General features: G+C 35.6%; 1 protein-coding gene across 2 annotated transcripts; it reads right to left on the bottom strand.

Moving 5' to 3' along the window:
* Positions 1–1,499: 1,499 nt before the first annotated feature.
* On the bottom strand, positions 1,500–22,765 carry SRP72 (signal recognition particle 72). 2 transcript variants are annotated; one of them, XM_058170360.1, is made up of 19 exons: positions 22,607–22,765; positions 21,209–21,329; positions 18,729–18,852; positions 17,815–17,958; positions 15,162–15,273; positions 14,293–14,324; positions 13,645–13,769; positions 13,501–13,558; positions 13,188–13,319; positions 11,960–12,088; positions 10,814–10,886; positions 9,974–10,038; positions 9,243–9,338; positions 8,065–8,168; positions 6,316–6,393; positions 5,976–6,113; positions 5,733–5,770; positions 4,984–5,143; positions 1,500–1,775 (listed from the first exon to the last, which is right to left on the bottom strand). In XM_058170360.1, exons 1-19 carry the CDS (start codon positions 22,737–22,739, stop codon positions 1,595–1,597), a joined length of 2,043 nt encoding a protein of 680 aa, XP_058026343.1. In that variant the 5' UTR covers positions 22,740–22,765; the 3' UTR covers positions 1,500–1,594. The 2 variants fall into 2 exon arrangements, with proteins under 2 accessions (XP_058026343.1, XP_058026344.1); XM_058170361.1 differs by having other exon boundaries at positions 4,984–5,144; positions 5,737–5,770.
* Between the last annotated feature and the right edge of the window lie 499 nt (positions 22,766–23,264).

Below are 23,264 nucleotides of genomic sequence, written 5' to 3'. Positions count from 1 at the left end.
TTTGATATAATGAAGGGAACAATAGGACAGGAACGGTAGGCACTATTGTGCTCTCTTATGCACGCCCCTTATAGTCCTTTTAGGAATGGGGTAATATGCAGTTTCTTTTGGGTTTTCTTTTAAATTAGGCAAGGAATGGCTTTACGACTTGATTCAAGAACTCCAGCAATGCTATTGCCTGAGCGTGAAATACAGATCATAGATCTAGGCTCTTTCTGAACACATTTAGTGTGTGTATTTTCTACCCATCAAGAAAAAGCCGTTACCAATTAAGACATTAAAGAAGTTTAAAATACTTCTGCAACATTCATCATTTTTTTACTTATGACATAGTGATTGCAAGGTGCATGTTGCTTAAAAACCTGTTTCTTCTGCTCCAACCCCCACCCGTTTTTAAACATTTTTTGTTTGGAACTTACCAAGAGCTATACATTATTGTTGTAAACTGAATGGGTACCTTATTCAAGCATAATTCAACTACAGATAATCTTTGACTTACAACAGTTCATTTAGTGACCGTTCAAAGTTACAACAGTACTCAAAAAAGTGACAAGACAATTTTTCACACTTATGACCGTCGCAGCATCCACATGGTCATGTGATTTACATTTGGATGCTTGGCAAATAGTTCATATTTATGATGGTGGCAGTGTACCGGGGTGATGTGATCATCTTTTGCGACCTTCTGACAAAGTCAATGGAGAAGCCAGATTCACTTAACAACCATGTTACTAATTTAACAACTACAGTGATTCACTTAACAACTGTGGCAAAAAAGTCTTTAATGGGGCAAAACCCACTTAACAAATTTCTCACTTAGCAACATAAATTCTGGGCTGAATTGTGGTCGTCAATCGAGAATTACTTGTACTCTCTTAATAGTCCATAAAAGGAAAATTAGGGAATATAGAAACTGGTAAAATGCAAAACCACGATACAGCAGGTTAAACTGTTACTGCAGTAAAATGCTGGATGACACTATTATAGCTAAAATCTACTGGTTTTTTTTTCATTTTGGAGTCAAATGTTGAGCATTTGTCATCTATGTTTGATTTTCATTCCCTTATATTATCAATACACAGGTTTTATTAGGATATTCTAAGTTGACTGCATTGTAGTGAAATAAAACTTGCAAAAGGTCAAAGATATAATCGGAACAAAACTCAAGTCATAGAAAAGAATGGACCCACAGTAGGAGGTTCCAGGCTTTTTTATTTTTCATTCAGTGCCATAAACTCTCTATCTAGCAATCTATGCTAGTTGCTACTGGCCAGTCAACTTGTGGAAAAATCAGCTAAAGACATTATTTTTAAAACATTTTCAAGTAAAAAAAAAATAATCAGAACTCAATTCCCATCTTAGCATCACTATTCAGTCCCCATTTAGTCAAATGTCGCCTTGAAATGTTCAGTTAGTTAAAAAATAAATAATGCCCCCAGCAATGGATTCTAATACAAAAACAAGCTTTCGCTATAAAAAAACTTAGAGACCAAACACAATTTTGAAAAATCCACCTTGTTTTTGTTTGACCTTTATTATGCTCATAGTTGTCATAACAAGAAAAAAATATAGCAATTTCAGCTGCTTGTCCTGATCACCAGCCTCCTTTCCCACCTTTCTTTTTTTTCTGTTGCTGTTTCTTTTTTGTTGCTGCTGCACCAGGAGGCTTTTGGTGCCTGGGTGGTATCATGTTGCTTGTTGATGCTGATGGAATAGCTGTTATAGTGCCAGGCCGTGGGGATGTAGGTGGGCTACTAGCAGTTTTACTAGCATCTCTGTAAAAAAAAGAATAATATAAAGTTGATTTTTAGTTTATAGCCGACGAACAGACCAAAACACGTTACATGTAAAGAAATTACAGTATTCGCATATTTAACACAGCTAAACTACATATGAATTCTAACTTTTGCTTGCAAAGAACTGAAGAAGCCATTGAAAATGGCTTTGGAGGACAGTTGGAAGAACTGCTACCAGAGCAACAATCAGACAAGTGGGATCTGAGTCCTTTCCCAGAAAACATAATAACTTGAGAAAACACTTCAGACAGTCCCCCTCCCCAATTCATACAAGATAAAATGAAGAAGGAAGCACATTCAGATTTGAAATATTCTGTACTAAAGCTATTGTAATAAAAGAACGTTTTAGACCAACGTTTTGTCTATAAAGCTCTGTAAGGCTGACAAGCATTTAAATAGTATATATGGATATTTTCCAACAATTAATTTTCATCTATAAGAAGTTATCTGTCAACTTATCTTTGACAATCTGTGCTGAGTTCCAAATCTAATCAAAGAACTTCTAAACAATTTTGTTATTAAGCTGTAGAGTATTTATCTCAGAGATACACAGCAATATATAGTTGACTAATAACGCCCACTAAGCAGTGGGAAAGTAAACAAGATAGTTGTGATGGCTTGCTGCTTGGTAGGCCAGATTATTACAGATCCTTTGCTTCAAAACCAATTATGCAGCAACTTTTGCCCCATAATTACAGGTGGCTAAAGATGGAGATTAGTTCAGGATATGATGCTACCATTCGATGCTACCACAAAACTTTTGAAAGCCTATTAAAAAACAAAATTTCCCATGGAATTCCCTAACTGTAAAAGATAAAATTATTATTTCTCCAAATACAACTACCACCTTCCATTCTCTCCAACTTCTGCCCGAACTGCCCAGGAAACAGCAGAAATAGCTGCAGAAATGGAACTATAAGGGATGTATGAATAGAAAGCTAGGCTTCAAGGACTGGAACAAAGTGAGAATGTTCACAGATTCTGTTTTTTGCTTCTTCACGCTTTTGTTTGCAGGCTCATACTTTGAAAGCAATGGATTCTGCAAGACTTGTCCTTTGCCTTCCCTATTCAGATATTGAGAAGGCAATATAGGTAATCCTCAATTTATGACCATATTGGGATCAGAATATCTATCAGTGTAGTCATAAATAAATTATCTAATGTTCATGCCTAACTTTATGACCATTTTTAGCATGGTTATTAAATGAATCATCTGGTTATTAATGTAAATCATGCAGTTGTTCAGTGAATCTGGCTTCCCCAATTGAATTTGCTTATGAGAAACTGGCTACGAAGGTCACAAGTTGCAATCATGTGACCACAAGATGCTGCAACGGTTGTAAATGCAAGCAGTTGCCCAATTGCCCAAATTATAATCATATGATCCTGGTGTTTGTATGACAATTGTAACTTTAAGGATAGGTCATAAGTCACTTTTTTTGAGGCCACCATAACTTTGAACCATCATTAAACAAAAAGTTTTAAGTCCGGGACTAAATGTGAAGGTAAAAGTTTTCCCCTGTTCAGTTGTATCCAACTCTAGGGGGTGGTGCTCATCTCTGTTTCTTAGCCGAGGGAGCCAACATTGTCCAAAGACATTTCCGTGATCATTTATTTTTATTTATTTATTTTTATTTATTTATTAGATTTTTATACCACCCTTCTCCCGAAGGACTCAGGGCGGTTTACAGCCAAATAAAACAACATAGACATAGACAAAAATTAAAAACGTATTAAAAAACTGATTATAAAATGGCCAAATAAATTTAAAACTAAGGTAAAACCATCCTAAAACCCCACTAAAATGTCATCAAGCTAGCCCCGCACGGTGGAATAAAAAGGTCTTGAGCTCGCGTTTAAAAGACCGGAGGTCGGGGAGTTGCCGCAACCCTGGAGGCAACTCATTCCATAGGGCTGGAGCCCCCAGAGAAGGCCCTCCCCCTGGGGGCCGCCAGTCGACATTGTTTGACTGACGGCACCCTGAGGAGGCCCTCCCTATGGGAGCGCACAGGCCGATGGGAGGCTAAAGGTGGCAGCATGTGGCCAGCATGACTATATGACAAGGTCAGTAGTGGGTTGCAAATCCCATCATTACCAGTTTGCTCGTAGGCACGCACGCGCAATGCTTCTGCCTCCCACTGCTGCCATTACCGGTTCACCCTATTAGGTGCGAACTGGTAGCAACCATCACTAGATGAGGTGCACGATACCCTGTTACCTTCCCACCAAAGTGGTTCCTATTTATCTACTTGCATTTGCATACTTTAAGACTGCTAAATGGGCAGTCCAGGACTACCTGTACCCAAATTTAGAAAAGCCTCATCTGCTTCATTATGGGATAAAATGGGAAACCATATTTAATGATTTTAAACTGGCAACCTCATCTCCCTGAGCACTTCAGATCACAGTGTCAATTAACTTAGCAGCAATACATTTGCCCCACATTCTGCTTTTCCAAGGACAGTAGAAAGCAATTTCTTGACAGCATTAATGATAAAATACTTAAAAGAGAACATCTGCAGAAAGTTATGCGTAAGAATGCTGTCTATAGAAGTAGCCATGTAGTAAACCTATGCAGGCAAACAAGATAATTCAAGAAGTAATTCAGAACAGAACATTGTTGTTTTATAATCTACTTTTCCCTTTGTCTACAACATAAAATCCTTGCCCCTCTTTCCTTTTCTCAACCCATTGCATATACTGTAATTAATTATAAGTTAACTAAACACAACTATATATGTAATATGTATGCTAACTAAACGCTACTATACATGTAATGTAAGATTATTTCTGATTCCTGGTCGATGTGCTTATTTATCAAGACAAAGAATTACCATCTTTTGTCCCTAACATGAAATATCTATCCTTTCATCCTTCTTACAGGTAATCCTCAACTTACAAACACAACTGAACTCAAAATTTCCATTGCTAAGCAAAACAGTTATGAAGTGAGTTTTGCCACATTTTACAACCTTCCTTGCCACAGTTGTCAAGTGAATCACTGCAGTTATTAAGTTAGTAACATAGTTGATAAGTGAAAATGGACATAAGTCACTTTTTTCAGTGCTGTTGTAACTTCGAATGGTCACTAAATGAATGTTTGTAAGTTAAGGACTACCTGTATCGGTTCTTAAGCAGCACTAGGCCCAAAACTGACGTCCACAAGTTTAGATAACTAGTTACTCACAATTCGGAGGAAGCTGCCGTCATTGCTCCCTGAGTTCCTTTCCCAATTTGGTCCTTCTTCTTGCCTTTCTTTCTCCCACGATAGTAAGTGCGTTCTCGCATTGGAAGCCACCGTTCAGGATCAGGTGTCATTTTAGGATCATAATTCTTTGGCAGTTTTCCTACATAGTATTTAGAATAGAATGATTACTCGTATGCTCTGTTTAAGAAGAGCTGCATTGCAAAACTCATATAACCCAAAATTTTATTCCACTGCAAAACTTATATAATCCAAAAGTTTTATGTATGGGACAATAACTTTTATGTTAATTGTAGGCTATATATCTTTTTTTAAAGTCCTTTTTTGCAGTAATGCAATATCACCACAAATAGCATACTATGCAAAGATGAAACTTTGGCTTGTAAAAATTGGATTTGTTTCAAGCATGGCAGTGTTTTTAAAAGTTTAGAAGATGCATTAAAAAACTACCAAAATCTATCTAATCTTGCATCCAGTTGTGAGTAAACAATTGCTTTTGGGAAGCAGGATAGCAGATCTTTCTTTTGTCATCCAGCAATTAGATATCAGAAATGTATTCCTTCTAAATAATAATTTAGTCAGAGAGGCTACAGCTAATGCTGCATTATAAAATAAAATCAAAACTACATTTTTAAATTTTATTTTTAACTGGGAAGTATTTAGGTCCTAATAGCCAAGTCTCCAAACGTATATTTTACAACAAGCTAGTATTGTAGTAATAAGACACTCACCCTTCTTCTTCTTCTTCTTTTTCTTAACATCCCCTTGTCTAAAAAAAAAGCAAGAAAATGTTTGAAAGGAAGTGCATAGAAGATTTGAAGTTAATGGTTGCCAAAGAAGAATTTTAGGACTTTGATTTAGAATTAAAAAGGGAGAGAGAAATGTATAACCAGTATATTTGTTTTGTCTTCTCCATATCTCCTTTGCTTGAGATTATAATTCATTTTATAATCATTTTAGAAAGTTTATTTTACCCTTGTTCTTTTTGTTGACTCTCGGTTGTGGGTTTTCCGCCTTTTTTCCGAATGTATGTTGCTCCATGTGAGTTTTCCAGTGCCTCTATATCTACTTTCAAAGACATTGTGTCTGAAGAAGGCAAATGTTTGCTAAGACTATTGCAAGGAAAGAGTTTAGGAATAACAATATAGATAAAATAAATAAAAGCAAAGGGATGATTTAAATCTTGAAACAAACAACATGAAGGTAAATAAAAAAATAACTTGGTGTACAAGTTTACTGTGGCAAACAGGCCTACTTGATGGAATTACCAACACTGCCTGTAGACCCATCTCCTCAACCTCATAGAAAGGATACACTTTGGCTTTCTCAGCATCAACCAGTGAGTAGGCAGAAATCAGCTGAGCCAAGGTATGGACATCCTCTGGATTTTGTCTATGAAAATAAAGAGCTGAATTAATTAGATATCTTTTCCACTAACATCAGAGAAACAATTTCTGGGTATCAGCACCATGAAGAATCCCAGTGCTAAAACCCTTGGGAATTGCAAGCAATATCTCAAGAACTATGTAGCCTCTTTATTTCTTGCTTCAAGCATAGCTGCAGCTCACAGCTGCTCTAGTCACCTACCTCCATATCAGGAAAGAGACAGGAAAATCCAGATGGATTAAGAAGATGATTTATATATTATTTTATTAACCCAACCCTCACTTACTTTAAGGCTTCATCAAGAATCAGCATGGCTACAAACCTAAGATTTTGCTGGATGAAATAAGTTTATCCAAACTACAGCTAGAAATGAACTTGAGAGAAGTCAATATAGTACAGTGGTCCCTTGGTACTCAACTGCTTTGAAACTCATCAAATTTGGTAGTCAACGGACTTTGATGTGAAAATTTTGTTCAGTACTCAGCGTTTTTTTGGTACTCAATACACAAGTTAGAACTTGTCAGTATCATCTGCCTCGTGCTCACTACATTATTCCTTATGGGAAAAACCTGTGTGGTATTCACCGTTTTTGATATTCATTGTGCCCCCCAGAACCAATTAATGATGAGTACTGAAGTACCACTATACTTGAATTAACTGAGGTTGAATACTGACTCAGATTTAAAACCAAGGTCAGATTTAAAACCACTGACTACTGTGGAAAGCACTGCCTCTGCTCTACCAAATCTGTCAAAATACTTCAATAGGGATCAGCTTCACAGGATTATTGCAAAGATCCGATATAGTAATTTCTCTCAACAACAGCAGATCAGGTAATGTAACAAAACATGACCACTGTATACAAAAATAGTAAGGTAAAAAATTTAAAATGCATCCAAAAATCTATTTTTATTAAAGAGCACTTAGTGCAGTGGCAGAACCCTAAGTTAGATTTTATACATTAAATGTTTGCAAATTAGAAAGAATCAAAGGGCAGCTAATACATTCGCCAAGAGGAAGATTAAAAGTTTGCCCATTCCTAAAATTGTCCAAGAACAATTTTAAAAATCTAATGAATAATGTAGGGAATAATATTTCAATTTAAAATTCAATAGACTATCCATTGAACTACCAAGATAAAGATAGGAGGCAAGGAGCCATAGAACTTTGTGTTTAACTGAAAAGACAGCGCACAATCTACTCTAACAAAAGAATGAAATTGCTCTTGGGGAAAGTGTGGAATTTGGATCATGAAACATCAAAAGCAATGAAACTTTGTCTGAATGTTGGCTAAGAGGTTTATATATTTGATACTTGTAAAATTGCTTTTTTAAAGCCTATTAACAAACACACAGGCTAAACCCACATTTGTAGTAAATTTTTCTTTCAATATTTACCAAGGGACCCTTGAGATTTGTTTCCTGAACAATCTCTCAAAATACTTCTAGCCTGGCTGAAATGTGAGCAGAATCATTATTTTTCTCTACATGCCTCAAAGTTATGAACTGTGAAACTAGACCACATCTAATTTTGATCCGTGCTCTAACTACTACCATGTTTGGATTTAACATACTTAGTTTATGTTACTTTTAATATATTTGCTCAGGAGCATACTTGGGAATGTCTTTCTCACTTCCTGTAAGCCTCTTTTTTTTAGGGATTCTCAGAAAGACTTACTTCCACAGTTCCTCAAGGTCACTGATGGCTTCCTTCTTTCGGCCATGCTTTAGCTTGAAGTTAGCAGCTTCTCTTATTAGTGACAAAAGTATTGGAGACTTGGGCTGAAAAAATACAGTATTTGTTTACAATTAATTTGAAAGCAACTACCATGCTGGTGTGAGATGATGCCTGCTCTGGGCTTTCAGAATGTTAGGGACCTTCTAAGTCAATTACATACATATGAGTAGCAAATCTATATCCCGATTTGAAGCTCATGTATAATCTTCTTCAGTTACTTTTATATTTACCTTTTTATTAGATGTCGTAAGTTGGCAAGGATTTACAAAGGATGTATAATTTTTGTTATACATAAATATTTATTGTAGTATAGTATCCTATAGAACTCTGAGAAAATGTATGCCTTTGAAACTCAAGTTTTTTAATATTGAAGTTCAAGAAATAATTTGGAAGCAGGCATGTAGATAAGGCTAGATAGATAATGTAGTTTTTAATTTTTTTAAAAAATAATACATTGATTTCAGTACCTCCCAATTATCAATAATCCTTTCCCTGAATACACATTTCTGTTCCTTACCAATTCTGTCCCAAATCAACAAAGCTACAGCTATTAAAGCTTATTGTTGTGGAATTATTTTAATACCTAACAAGAGTAATCCATTTAGATGGGGGTAATGCATAATTCTAGGACATAGAATGTCTCCAATTTCTGATAACCGGGAGATATTTTGTTATTAATTATAATTGGAGGCATGCTTTATCTATCTATGAAAAAAAAGAACTACTGCTTATTTCTATCTGCACTTCTTCAATGGTAGGCTACTCTGCTGTTTCTCTGAATTTTCCAAATCACACATTCTATTCAACCTGCCCCAAAACTTGATGGAATAACCATGGCATTGCAGATTTTTTTGAAAGTTAGGAGGGAAGAGACCATTCAAATATAATTATGGTGGAGGGTTTTTGTATTGTTTTTATTGTTTTATTTATTGGTTTTTATGGTAGTTGTAAGCCACCCAGAGTTGCTTAAGAAGTCACAGAAAACTTTTAAGAAAACAAACAGCTGGGGGATTACTACTCTAGAGAAAGTTGCATTTAATTCAAAAATAAGATCTTCACTCCTGTAACTGTACATTACCATCTTATCTCTTGGATCATATCTACATTATATAACTTACCTGGAATTCTTGATACCATTCAATAGCTTGTGCCAAGACTTCTATTGCACTATCAATATCTTCTTCATGGCTATACATTGTCACCAATGCTGATACCTATAGCCATTCAGAAATGGATGGGCGATAGCAGAAAGACAACATTAATTTAAATAATAAATGCTGAAACAAAGACTATCACTGTGTTTTAATTATAACTTTCTCACTGGATAGATTATGTATAAAAATGAATAGAATCAAGAGTAATGGAATCACAGCCAAGAAATAAAGTATCTTTCAGAACTAAAATAAAATCAAACAAATAAATGATATACATTTTATAAACAAAAAAGTTTTTCTTGCCAATAATATACCAAGGAAGGAGCAGCACTATTCTTTTGGCCTTCCACAAACCCATAAAAACTTGATCCAGGAGGCCTTTGGGAGCAGATTGCTATAAAATTTCCAGCACAAGTATTGTAATCATAATTTTTACTGAAATTGTATATTCCTATTCTTTATTATTGCATTGGGTGCAACTCTTGTTCTTATGCACAACTAAAGAGGCATCCCGACAGTTTATCAATTCATAAATAAATAAATATAACACACTGATCGTGATTCTCAATGTCACTGCTTGTACAAATTAGTTGTCAGTTGTGCTAGAATGACTTCAAAAGCAAATTCTGAATTTCTTGTTTTATCATGGAATTTATAACTATGTTCATATATGCTGAATTACATCTATAACTCACCATGCCAGGTTTATGCCTTAGCTCATCTATACTCCTTAGGATGATGCATGCTTTTGTGACACTGCCTTTGATAGAAAACAAATGACATAATTATCAATATTCTTATCCAGTCCTTTTTTAGACATTAGATTTACCGTCTAAACAAGAGGAAAGAGGGCAACACCAAACAAATCTTCAGTTTTTAGAGCTGCAAGTGTTCCACAATATTTATTTACTATTAAACCTGTGTGCTGCCCATCTTGCTAGAAGCGACTCCAGGCGGCTTGCAGACATACAATACTGCATAAGCCAGTTTGTCGGAATATTGGTTATTATTTAAGTGGACAAGAGTTAATAAAAAAAATAGAAGGCTTCTGCCTCTGATGAATACAAAAATATCCTTACAAACATGTAGAAAATGCCTAAAATCTTAGAAGCACAAGAGATGGCGGAATACAAATACTATTCACCATAGTTAAGTTTTTATTTATTTATCAAATTTGTATGTCACTTTGGTCATTTATATAATTATTATTTATATTATTTATATAATTCCATTGAAAATCAAAACCAACTTCATACAAAATATTAAAAAATGCACAGTTATAAATGGTACTCAATTTATAATATTTCTATAAAGCAAATAATTCATCTGACCCTTAAGCACAAAGGAAGCAATTCCTGTCTCCCAACAACAGATGCTCAATTAACTATTTTCTTCTAATGCTAGTTTATTCTTACAAGAAAACAGCAATATGTTCCACAGAAATAATAATTGAACAAAAACAACCTATGAGTGTAACGGTGCTACTATCAGCATATGAAAGTTCTTTAAAGAATTGGTGAATGGGGGCAGAGTACCTTGAGCAACTTTCAATTGTGCCATGGTCAATTTAATTTCAGATGCTTTCTCAGGATGTTGATCCGCAAACTCCTACAGGAGAAAAAAAAAAAAGCAGACTTTGCTTCAAAATCTACAAAATAGGAACTTTATTCTGAGTGACTATAACATAGGGGAATATTTACCTCCCAATAATAAACTCTTAGATGTGAATGTACAAAGACTAGTCTAATTGTAAAAGCCTAAGACAGCAGTTCTGCTGAATCAAGTTGATTGATCACTTAGTGAAGCATTTGGCCAATCAGAAGCATAGAAGATAATTCACAATTCCATCGTTTCTCTAGCAGCAATATCCAAGACATGTAGCCTATGATCTGGGAGATCGCAAAGCCTAATAGCCACTGATAGCAAATAGTAGTCTTTATAGCATTAATGATATCTTAACTATGATCTATACAAAAAGGCCTTCTTTTTATAGGCTTTGAACTTCCCTCAAAATTCAAATGTTGGAAAGGAGGAACACTTATTTCAATCTCTATTTTCTATACCAGAAGTAATGTTATGAATCTTCATCATGTCTTCCTTTATTGCCTATGCTGCAAGTTTTTTAAAAAATTCAGATATACTAATTTTCTCTTAGAAGCTTAAGAGCTGTAGTGCAGTATTATATTTCTACTAATGTTATTGTCAACTAACATTAATTAAAACTGTAAATGTTTTTCTAACTAGCAATTGCTACCAGTCAGTTTAACGATATTCATGAATTTTAAAAACCACAAGAAAACCACATCTTTCTCCTATCCTTGCTTAATTCCTTTTTACATTTTTGTGAATGAGCCAGAATTTTACAAAAATGTAAAAAGGAATTAAGCAAGGATAGGAGAAAGATGTCGGTTGATATTGTCCTATATGAGGAATTTAACAGCATTAAATCTATATTGATTCTTTTTAACCTCTTATCAGAAATAAGACTACAAATACAGTTAGTGCTAACAGTTTACCATGGGCCATGATTATTAGAGAATGAAATGATTTTCAGTGGTATACAGCAATATCAAAATAAAGGAATCTTTAAAAGGAAACCATTGGGGAAAATTGTATCAGAGTGTTGAGTTGTTCCCCTGGAGGAAATTTATTGTACTTTTTTTTCTAGCAACCAACTATACCTGTAGGAGCTCTATTGCCTTAGCATGTTGTTTCTCTCGACAAAATTGAGCTGCATGGATTAAAACAGGAAGGAGGTGTTCAGGGCTTTGCGACTGTAAACCTGATGCCAGTTTGCGGCACTGATCTGCCTAAGAGGTAAGATTAAAAAATTATCAAGTTCAGAAAACCAATTAAATAGAAAGAAGGCTAGACATATACGTAACAAATAAACATCTTGAATAGGACATCAGCAGGATATCCAGTTTGTAGTGACTTTGCCCAACATTTCTCAAAAGAGAATATAATATATATATAGGAATTATAATAAAGAACCCAGTGATTTTATGTAGACTCCACATTATTGAAGAGTCCTGGTGGCGCAGTAGTTAGATTGCAGGATTGCAGGCTAACATTGCCCACAGTCTGGAGTTCAATTTTGACCAGCTCAAGATTGACTCAGCCTTCCAAGTTCGGTAAAATGAGAATTCAGATTGTTGGCGGAAATATGCTGACATTGCCCAGACAGTGCTGTAAAGCGCTATGGGACAGTATGTAAGTTTAAGTGCTATTGCTATTGTAATTTTTCAAAACAGTATACATGCAGTGTTAAGCAAAGTACTGCAGTTATTAAGTGAATCATGCAGTTCTTAAGCAAATTTGGCTTTTCCCATTGACTTTGCTTGTTGGAAGCCAGCTGAGAAGGCTACAAATGGTGATCATATGATCCTGGGACAATGCAACTGTTATAAATAATGTGACCCACAGCCATTTACAATACATGGAATTGTATGATAGATTTTACAAAGCCTTTTTGGAGAAAGAAAAGCCACTGAGAACATAATTCTTTACAGACAGGAACTATTGTATCAGAAACTTCCTTCTAACATAAGCTCTCTGCTTTTTAGGAAATTGTCAATCTATTCTTTTTTTAGCAAGTTAAGATTCTTATATGCACAGATGTTTACTTTCTTATGTGAGAAAGTCACGTCCTATATTTTTAAGCTGTATATTTTGGAGCCATGTGACATAATTAATGAGTTGACTCCTTCTGTCTGCCTGGATAAGCCCCTGAGGTTTTCTTGGCAAGATTTCAGAAATGATTTGCCACTGCTTCTTTCCCAAGATTGAGACAGACTGATTCACCCTGGCTTTGTAACCAAGGCAGGACTAGAATTCAGAATCTCCCGAGTTCTAACCTGATGCCTTGGGTTAACCAATCCACTTAAACTGGTAGAAACTCTACATTACCTGATTAGTATACATGGCCAATAAAGCTTTATTGAATTCTATTGCTTGAAGTTGTTTCTTGGACAGTTTATGTTCAACACCTTCTGCATTGGTCAGTTTCACTTTTTTCTTTGAATCAAAGACATTTTGGTCCTGTGAAAGGTGCAGAATGGAGTGCTTCGTTAACATAAACATGGTATTTCATAAGTCCCTTATGACAATCTGTTTATCTACTGCTTTGCAAGCAGAAGGCAGAGCTTTACAAAATATAATGTAGTTCAAAACAGTATCATATTACAAAGACTTCTCAGGTATTGTGGCAAAAAGTCTATACCTTGTTAATAGTGATGATGTTATTGGCAATGACAGCAAGCAATCCTACATCTGTGGGTCTGCAAAAATAGAATACATCCACTTTTGAAAGTATGACATTTTAAAAACTGTTAAAAGCACTATCAAAATAAACAGAAATACTTACTTTAGTTTGATTATCTGGTTGTAAAGTTGTAGTGCTTCCTCTGTATGACCCTGGAGTTGCAGAATGTAAGCCATTTGACCATGAATAATGGCCAATTCTGCCTCAATGTCTTCTTCAGTCACATCCTAAAACAAATAATATGGCACACGATTTATAACAGAAACCATATTACAAACATGATAAATATATTTTACTACAAATCAGTAACCACAAGTATTTTAAACTTTTAAATGCTTTTAAGAAACCAATAAAACTTGGCAATTTTTACTATTTATCTTTTAAAGACCTTGCTACCAAGTCTATAGCTAGATTTTCACTACTACATTTTAGTGAAGGAGTCAGAAAAAAAGATACGATGTTACTTAAAAGGCACAATAGACAAGAGTGCTGTTTCAGACTCTCTCAGAAAAGATTCTTATGAATTGCTTATCTATTTATTTATTTCATTTCAGACAACATTTTGATGTGGTTTATAATTCTAAACTAAAATTCAGAATAAGTACAAAATATGTGAAGACAACATTAAAACATGTTATAAAATACAAAACACAAATTACCTCCCCAATTTAATAAACATTAAAACCTTTGGATAGCAAATAAACATATTAGACACAAAAATATATTGTTCAATTGAACTGAAACTCTTACCGAGTCTTCAGAGAGAGACTGGCGACACAAATCTATAGGGAAAGTGTAACAAATTCATTTTGGAAGATACAAAACCACAAATCAAACATCGAGGCAGTGACAGAATGTTAGCAAGTCAAAAAGTCATGCCTCTCCCCAACATAAACATTTGGATTGCAAGATTTATAAGAAATAAAGCTATTTAAAAGCATTTAGTTGATTTTATGCTGCCATAAACAAAAAAAAATTATAGAGAACTAGACTCTGGATATGTGAACAAGATACTGCTGTTTTTGCAGTGATTCTAGGGACAAGAATGAATAACTAATCAGAAAGCAAACCATCTATAAACATTAGAATGCAGTTCACTCATGATAAGCCATGGTTACAAGGATTTCCCCAAGCCGGTGTTCATTGTATGCATGTGTCTACACCAGCAACACAGAAGTAGCAGCATCAACATGAACATTCAACCCAGTAGTCTAGAAAAATGGAATTATATTAGAAAACATTTGTGAGTACTGGGCTGTGAAAGGTGATATCATTATTCTCTGCCCAATTACCAGTTTGCCCTGAATATGAAATGTGTGTATATAAGTGGCTCTAATAAATACATTAAAACATCTGGTAAAGTTCTGTAATTTCCTAGTTTTATCTACCCAGATATTACCCAGGTTTCAATCTGTTTTTGAGTCTGGCTATGTACTACCATTTAACCAGGCAGATGGATTAAGAAATGAACTGGGGACATAAGAATGATCTTTTTTATGTACTTTCTCAGATTTATTTTTCTAAAGAAATTGAATACCACTGCTTATAAACACAAAATCCAAGAGAAGTATTTTTTTTTCTAAATATGGAAAGGATAAATTAAATTTACTACTCATTACCTTCAGCTTTCTGCAGCATTTTCATTGCCTCATTCAACCTGCCTTGTCCAATCAAAGCACAGGCAGCATTGTAACAGAGTTCATAGGTAGCTTCCTGAAGGCCCAGGTCTTCCTGAGCAGAGCAAAATTAATTAATAAGAAATTTAGTTCGAATAAGTTTATAAAGCATCTGCTTGTTTATTTAAACTATTCCGATATGAATAGATAGTTTCAAAATGTACCTTTTTGATCATCTGAAGGAAAGGGTGAAATCTACAAGTAGCTAGAGGATAGTATTTCTTCCGTTCAGTTACTTAAGCTAACGGTGGTTCAATTCCTCCTTTATTGTGCATCCTCGTTACAACCAAATTATAACTGGTAAGTTAGATGGACTAACAGTTAGCATAATGCACTTAAGAGTCTAAGGATCCCAACTTTGGAGTCATATGGATAGTTTATGAGACCATAGGCCACAGGACAGGAGTATCAGGTCCATCTTCCAGTGACAGACAAGTGCAGCAGTATTTCAAGTGTACATCAGTGTAAGTATACGTATCTACAAAAGAAACATCCTTATTTTATTTTTTATAAAAGTAGGCAATTCCATATTAGAACCGCCTTACAAATATATAATAGGACTCTTGGCCTTTAAACCTGCCAGTGTAGTGATCCCCTGCAGAAAGCATTGTAATCTTGCTGACTATAAAGACCAAGATAATGTATTTATCTATCCTCTGTTAATTGCAGAATGGAAAACTTGTCTCTTCTGATTTCTTCTTCATAAGAGACAAGTAATTCATCAGGGCTTTACTTTTCTAATATACATATGACATAGATTTTCAAAATCTAATGCATGTTGCTTGAGCTACATGTATTTTCTGGGACGGAACCCAGGCAGAACTTGAGAAGTATCTTACGCTTGAAGGAATTAGATAATTGACTATGGGCAAGCATCAGAGATAAGGGCAATATATTAATATAACTGCTGTTCATATATGATATGCCATACCCTAAATACTGTATTTTCCTGAAAATAAGCCCTCCCCCCAAATATAAACCCTCCCCTGAAAATAAGCCTTCCCCAAAAATATTTAAATGCATGCGCAGCCGGTCCCTGCCATTTCCTCTGGTTAGGATTAGGGAGACAGAGCTGGAAATCAGGTAAGATGGTATGAGGAATTCTGTCTTGCTCCACGCACCCTAAAATAATAAGACCTCCCTGAAAATGAGGCCAAGCGCTTATTTCAGTGTTCAAAAAAAATATAAGACAGGGTCTTATTTTCAGGGAAACACAGTAAATAGGGACATGGACTTGAAACAACTTGTCATAGGCAAGCACATATACCTGTGCATCTTAAATGGCTTGTAAGCCCCACCCTCACCTCAATGAATACTTTTGCTACTGATATCAGATTGAAGGACAATGCTCTAAACTGAAATTGATCATTATTGGGCCCAAACCTGAGAGACCTCCGATAAGGGAGAAGCGACTTGTGTGATGGGCTTCTGTGATATCCACCAAACCTAGAAAGTTATCCACAGGAAGGCTTCTACTAATATGTCCATTGTAAACTTTAATGCCTGGCAAATATATTTTGAAGCATCAGGGTCCAAATAGCTCTCCAATCTCTATCTTTCTTCATCATCATCAAAAGATTCTACCTCTTCAGCATGGTATCTTTCCAGCTATGGTGCAATTTCTCAACTTGTGTGCCTGCTTAACAGATAACAGTGTCAGGCTAAAGGACACTTAGCTTAGTTCTTTGCTTGGCTATTGGAGGGTTACTTGCGTTGTTAAAGCTAAAATTAACTAAATTAAATTAATAACTCCCAAACTCTGCTTGTCTGCTTCCTATCTAAAAGAAGGCAGAATATGAAATAGGACATGAAAAAGCAATGCAATACTTAAAACATGTGCTCATATCTTGATGCTGTTGAAGGTAGAAAAAGACTGCCACCCTTATTCTCAGAGTGCACACCTAGTAAAACTCTTATTTCATCACTGGATTCTGCAAGTAAGATTCTCTACCTTCTACTGATTCGGAAAGGCAGAATTATTGTTGGGTGACAGATGACTATAATTTGCCATTGCACAATTCTCTCAGGCAAGATATACAACTTGTTCACTACTACTGTAGATACTTTGGTCTTGGCTGGGTTTGCTGCTCCCTTTTGGCTATAGAGAACTGAGATCCATGGATGCCACAGTTGAGGGGAAAATCCTGCTACCCCTTAGGGTACTATAGAGCAAGGATATCCAGCCTTGGCAACTTTAAGAATTGTGGACTTCAATTCCTAGAGTTCCTTCGCTGAGGAACTCTGGGAATTGAAGTCCACAATTCTTAAAGTGGCCAAGGTTGGAGACCTCTGCTATAGAGACTTGACACCTTTGCATAGCAAAAGGATATATTGATGTTGTTGTTTTTTCTTTCTTTCTTAATTTTGCTGCCAAGTTAGAGCTGATGAAAAACCAGAGCATAAGTCTATGGCTCAGGAACAATTCTTAATCCCTCCATTCTTATAAGTCATTTTATAACAATGCTGGTGAGTAAGGATCCTGTATTATTACATGCTTTGAATAATTAAATGCTTCATGTAATTAATCTATTGCAGAGTGACAGAACGGAGGTGTGAAAGGAGTGACTCACATATTCTGTACTATAAACTTACTTACTGGCACCACTTTCTCCCAGGTGCTCTGTGCAGCAACCACTGCAGAAAGATTGGTTTTCCGTTCTTCTTCATAGTCATCTTGTGAATTACGGATAAGATCTCGATACACAGCCAAGCAGTCATCATAACGCTCTAATCTGTACAACTGAAAAGAAAAAAATAGTATCTTGGTAAATCAGCTACACAATAAACACATATAAAATCAAATCCCTGGCTAAAGATACAGTTACTGCAATTCATTTTATTTAGCATCACATTTTAGCAGTTCTAAAAAAGACCAGAGAAAGCTTCGGACAAAGCTGGTTCCTCAATCTGAGCCAGGATATTTCTAACTGATAGCAGCTATATTTTTCTCTGCCCTCAATTCACAACCTGCATTTTTTTTAAGCGAACAGAAGAGTAAAATGTCATTATTTCCTCTATAGTTAAAAGAATTTACAGTGTACATATAAAAGTGTGAAGTTAAAAAATAATCACTTAAGTCATAATGATATTCACAATATTTAAACACTTGGATATAAAAAGCTGTTTTGAGTAAAAAAAACTTTTGGGGAAAAGGTTTTCTGCAAAATTGTGTACACTACTTGACAATGGATAATAATAAAAATAAAAACAATAAACAAGTATATGTACAAAAATTAAAATATGCAGCAGCTGAGAAAAACAACCATCCACATAACCAGGAGACAAGTTCCTTCATACACTTAGGGCCCTAGACCCGAGTCCTGGATAACGTCCAACCATCTTTTTAGTTTACATTTTAATATGATAGAAGGAAATGTAATATCAAGTTATTTCATAATTAATGCTACATTTGGGGCAGTAATGGTTGACCTTGTTCTTTTACTTGCATAATCATTAAATGTACACCAAACCAACAAGTGGCCTTTGCATTTGAAACAAAGGAGTAATTACCACTTGTCCATAGAGCTCCTTTAGTTTGTTTGTCTGGTGGCTGGCTCCCTGAATGGTCTTCAGAGCATTTTCAATCCTGTTCAGCCTGTATTCACAATAAGCCTTTTCAAAAGCTATCAGGTCACTGCAACATATAAATGAAATACGGAGGTTATTTCTCACTATTTATTTTCCTCAAAACATTGATATATATTATATATACATACTGTGTCACTTAACATCTTACCGGGGCGGGGGGGAGTACTTTCTTACGCTGTACAATGGAGAATATAGTTTAAATTCAAGAAACATATTATAGAATTGCTCAAAGTTGCAGCATGTAATAATTGATTAATTATAATTGATGCAATTCACATCTGAACATAATATGATAAAAATATTCTATGTTGAGGATATTAATGTAATGAAATATGATCACAACATCCTGGAATTTAATGCACTGTAAGTATTTAAAAGTTAAGAAAACCCAGCTGTTTTCCCCTGAAGATTAAAGATATACATTAAAACCTTGCAAAGGATGTTAGCAGAGGTTTAATGAATAGATAAACCTGTCAGTTCCGTGATGAACTCAAATGGATATCTATCAAATCCTGTTCCTGTCAAGAGTGGCGTTCCTCAAGGTAGCATTCTCGGATCAACACTCTTCATACTATACATAAATGATCTTTGTGACCATATCTCAAGTAATTGTGTTCTCTTTGCTGACGATGTCAAACTATTTAACATCACCGACAATACATCTACCATTCAAAAAGACCTTGATCATCTAACCGCTTGGTCTAAAACTTGGCAACTCCAAATCTCAACCAGCAAATGCTCAGTCTTACATATTGGAAAAAAGAACCCAAACACTAAGTACATGCTTGATGGACATTACCTTACAGATGACCCCCACCCTGTCAAAGACCTTGGAGTTTTCATATCAAATGACCTAAGTGCCAAAGCCCACTGCAACTACATAGCAAAAAAGGCTCTAAGAGTTGTATACCTAATCTTGCGTAGCTTCTTTTCAAAAAACACTACACTACTAACCAGAGCATATAAAACATTTGCTAGGCCAATTCTTGAATACAGCTCACCTGTCTGGAACCCACACCACATTTCTGACATCAATACAATTGAACGTGTCCAGGAATATTTTACAAGAAGAGTTCTCCACTCCTCTGAAAACAACAAAATACCTTATCCCACCAGACTTGAAATCCTAGGCTTAGAAAACTTAGAACTCTGTCGCCTTCGACAAGACCTAAGTTTAACTCATAGAATCATCTATTGTAATGTCCTTCCTGTTAAAGACTACTTCAGCTTTAATTGCAATAATACAAGAGCAACCAATAGATTTAAACTTAATGTTAACCGCTTTAATCTAGATTGCAGAAAATATGACTTCTGTAACAGAATCATCAGTGCTTGGAACACTTTACCTGACTCTGTGGTCTCTTCCCATAATCCCAAAAGCTTTAACCAAAAACTTTCTACTATTGACCTCACCCCATTCCTAAAAGGACTATAAGGGGCGTGCATAAGAGCACAAACGTGCCTGCCGTTCCTGTCCTATATATATCATATATATATATATATGTCATATATATATGCTCATACTTCCTTATATTACCTCATATATATGTTTATATACTATATAATCTTTTTATGTGATGTTTATGTATATTGTAATGACAAAATAAATAAATAAATAAAAATATGTAACACAGCTAAGGTTTAGCATTTACATTCTAACCTAAGTCCTAATGGACAACTGACAGTTGTTAAATTACAAAATAAAGGATTTAAGAGAATGAGCTCATCATTCTTTAGGCTTCTATTACTATATCTGATCTTTAACAAATCTACAGATTGGGGAAAATGGATTACCATGGACATAATAGGAAAAAATACCTAAAACAATGCATGCTATACCAATGGGAGAAACAAACGAAAAGTATAGAGAATAATATTATTTCTGCCCCCACGGACACTTATGTATTTATGAAGCTGAAATTCTGGAATATTTAGCACACTAATTGGATACAATACTTTGTTGGATTGATTACCTCAATGTAACTGGATACCAAGTTTAGGAGGGATAATATAGATCAGCATATACAGTTGCAGCTGCATTCTGAGTCACCTTATGTTATAAGAGAATACAGCTCTCTGTGCATTGATAATTAGGTCTGAGCAAGCCTGAAAAAAGAAATGACTGCTTCAACAATCTCATCAGTGGATTTATTAAGGCAGCCATTTCTTTTTTTCAGGTTCACAAAACTGAGAAAGACTGGGTTGCTTTAATAAGTATCAGAGGTATATAGTAATTGTATGAGTTCTGAAAAACTTCTTTCAAATCTGTTTTGAAATAAATGCATCCCTATGTTTTCTATAAATGTATATTACTTTTACATATCTATGTAATTTTTCGTATTTCAAAAAATACAGAAAACATAGCAGAGATAGGCTGTGTAATAATATTTAATAATACTTACCTAGTTAATACTTTGACATGGGTGTGAATCACACTCAAGGCTTCTTTAAAGCTTCCGTTTTGTATAAGACATACCACTTTGCAGTGTAAAGCAGTCACATCATCCTTACTGATTTGTAGTACTAGAAGCAAATTCAATGCATTAAGCTACATAATAAACATATATTAAAAAACAGTTTGCACCTGTTACCTATTCATACCTCTGATTTTGTAAATTTAGCTGGATTTATAAACTGAACATTCTGAAGAACATATGCTCGTGTACAGGTCAATTTTATTTTTAGAAAACAAATTATTTGGTGGAAGGTTTCCATTTTGGACAAAAATCACTCACAGCATAATTACTGTCTTTCCTGAACTACTGTATCTAATTGAAAGGATATCTATCTCGATTTTCTCCAAATAATTTAAAATGGAACTGGGTTTTAAATTCACACAGTATGATAAAGGAGACAAATAATATGCTAATACTACTAGGGAATAGGATCATCATGAATATTAGTTAATTTTTCTTTTGCCTAATTACAGTTAAACTGTGCCTGGAAACATTAAAAAGGTATGGCTGTTTAGGGCAATTGTAAGGAAAGGCTAGTTTGTTACAGTAAGTACAGGTGCATTTTCCATGAAAAGAAATTTCCATTTTCCCTATGCTTTTAAAAACTATATAACAAGTGGCCATTCAGCAAAGGAAGTATTTTCCTCATGCAGAAAGACATATAATGAATTCCTTACCTGTCGCACAGCTGTTAAAAGCCATCAAAACTGGCTTGAGTTGAACATATAGAAAAGGGTTTGTGCATGAAATGGATATTTAGCAGAGGGTGTTAATAGAAATGAAGCACTCTCTGCTGAGCATTATAGTAACAACAGCTTTCGGAAGCTTGTTTAACCCCATAAAAGGCCATATACCTCATAAAATGTTTTTTGAATGGTAGGTGTCATTCTGTGACACTATTTTTACAGAATCGCAGGAAGTGAACACCGGCATTACTACCATTCCTATGTCACAGTTCTTGGGGCAAAAAGGCACATTAAATCGGCTAAGGTCAAAGCAAAAATAGGCAGCAACCATTCTCAGAGGCGAGTTCCCCTCCCCTCGTTGCGAGATCAGCGTGAAAGTAGATACAATTGTATCTTTAATAGAGAAGCTGAGTAGTCCAGAACAAGAAGCTCCAGTTGAATTTCACCTCAGGCAAGACCAGCTGTTACTCCTTTGCCGCTGCTCTACCTACGGCAAGGGAAAGGCAGGTAGCAATCTGCCTCACAAAGTCGGAAGAACTCCACTGAAGAGAAATGCATCGTCACTTGTGCTGCTGCAATTGTCTACAACGGAGGGTTGCAGGTCCCCCCCACCCTCCGCCTCAAAAGAATAGAGAATAATACGCCCACACTCGCTCACTTTTATTGACAGACTTCAGCGCGCGGCCGAAATCCCCATTCTGGCCGCAGCGATTCACTTCGCTCCAGAGCGAGGCTACCGAGGCAGCTCCAGCCGCGCCGGAGCCACTTCCGCTCCCCGCGCCCGCCGCCATCTTGACAGAGGTAGAGAAGTAACCGAACTTTACAAGCAGAGGAAACAGCTGAACATGCCCCTTTGATACCGGAAGTAAATCGAGATCAGTGTGCTTGTTGTCGTGTACAGTTCTCTATGGTGCTTCGCGATTTCTCTACGGCGCAAGCGTGCCCAGCCGGAGGCTGAGTGGCGAGAAGTTGGCTTTTTGACTGTTGAGAAGTATTCCGCCTCGAAAATTTTCTGAGTGTTTCCCCCCCCCCTTTTTTACCCTAATCTGGAAACCTGTGAAAGTGTCAGCAGAACTTAAGCCTTGAAAATTTTGCTCCTGGAAGATCCTTTAAAGGGAATTGAAACATTAATGGGAAAACTAAAATAATTGGTGCATTAGCAGGTTTCAAGACTAAATGAGAGAAGTTAACAAAAAATATGAATATAGAAGATCTAATAGAATTGTTTAAAACGGGTTTTTATACTTGTAGCCAAAGAGTAAGACCTAGAATTATACTTGGAGATCAGAAGCTACATCTTTGTATCTTTTCCCTTT

The sequence above is a fragment of the Ahaetulla prasina genome, chromosome 2 (genome assembly GCF_028640845.1).
Source record: "Ahaetulla prasina isolate Xishuangbanna chromosome 2, ASM2864084v1, whole genome shotgun sequence".
Taxonomy (NCBI): Eukaryota; Metazoa; Chordata; class Lepidosauria; order Squamata; family Colubridae; genus Ahaetulla; species Ahaetulla prasina.
Note: the sequence above shows the minus strand (reverse complement) of the source record. Positions and strands in the feature narration are given on the sequence as shown.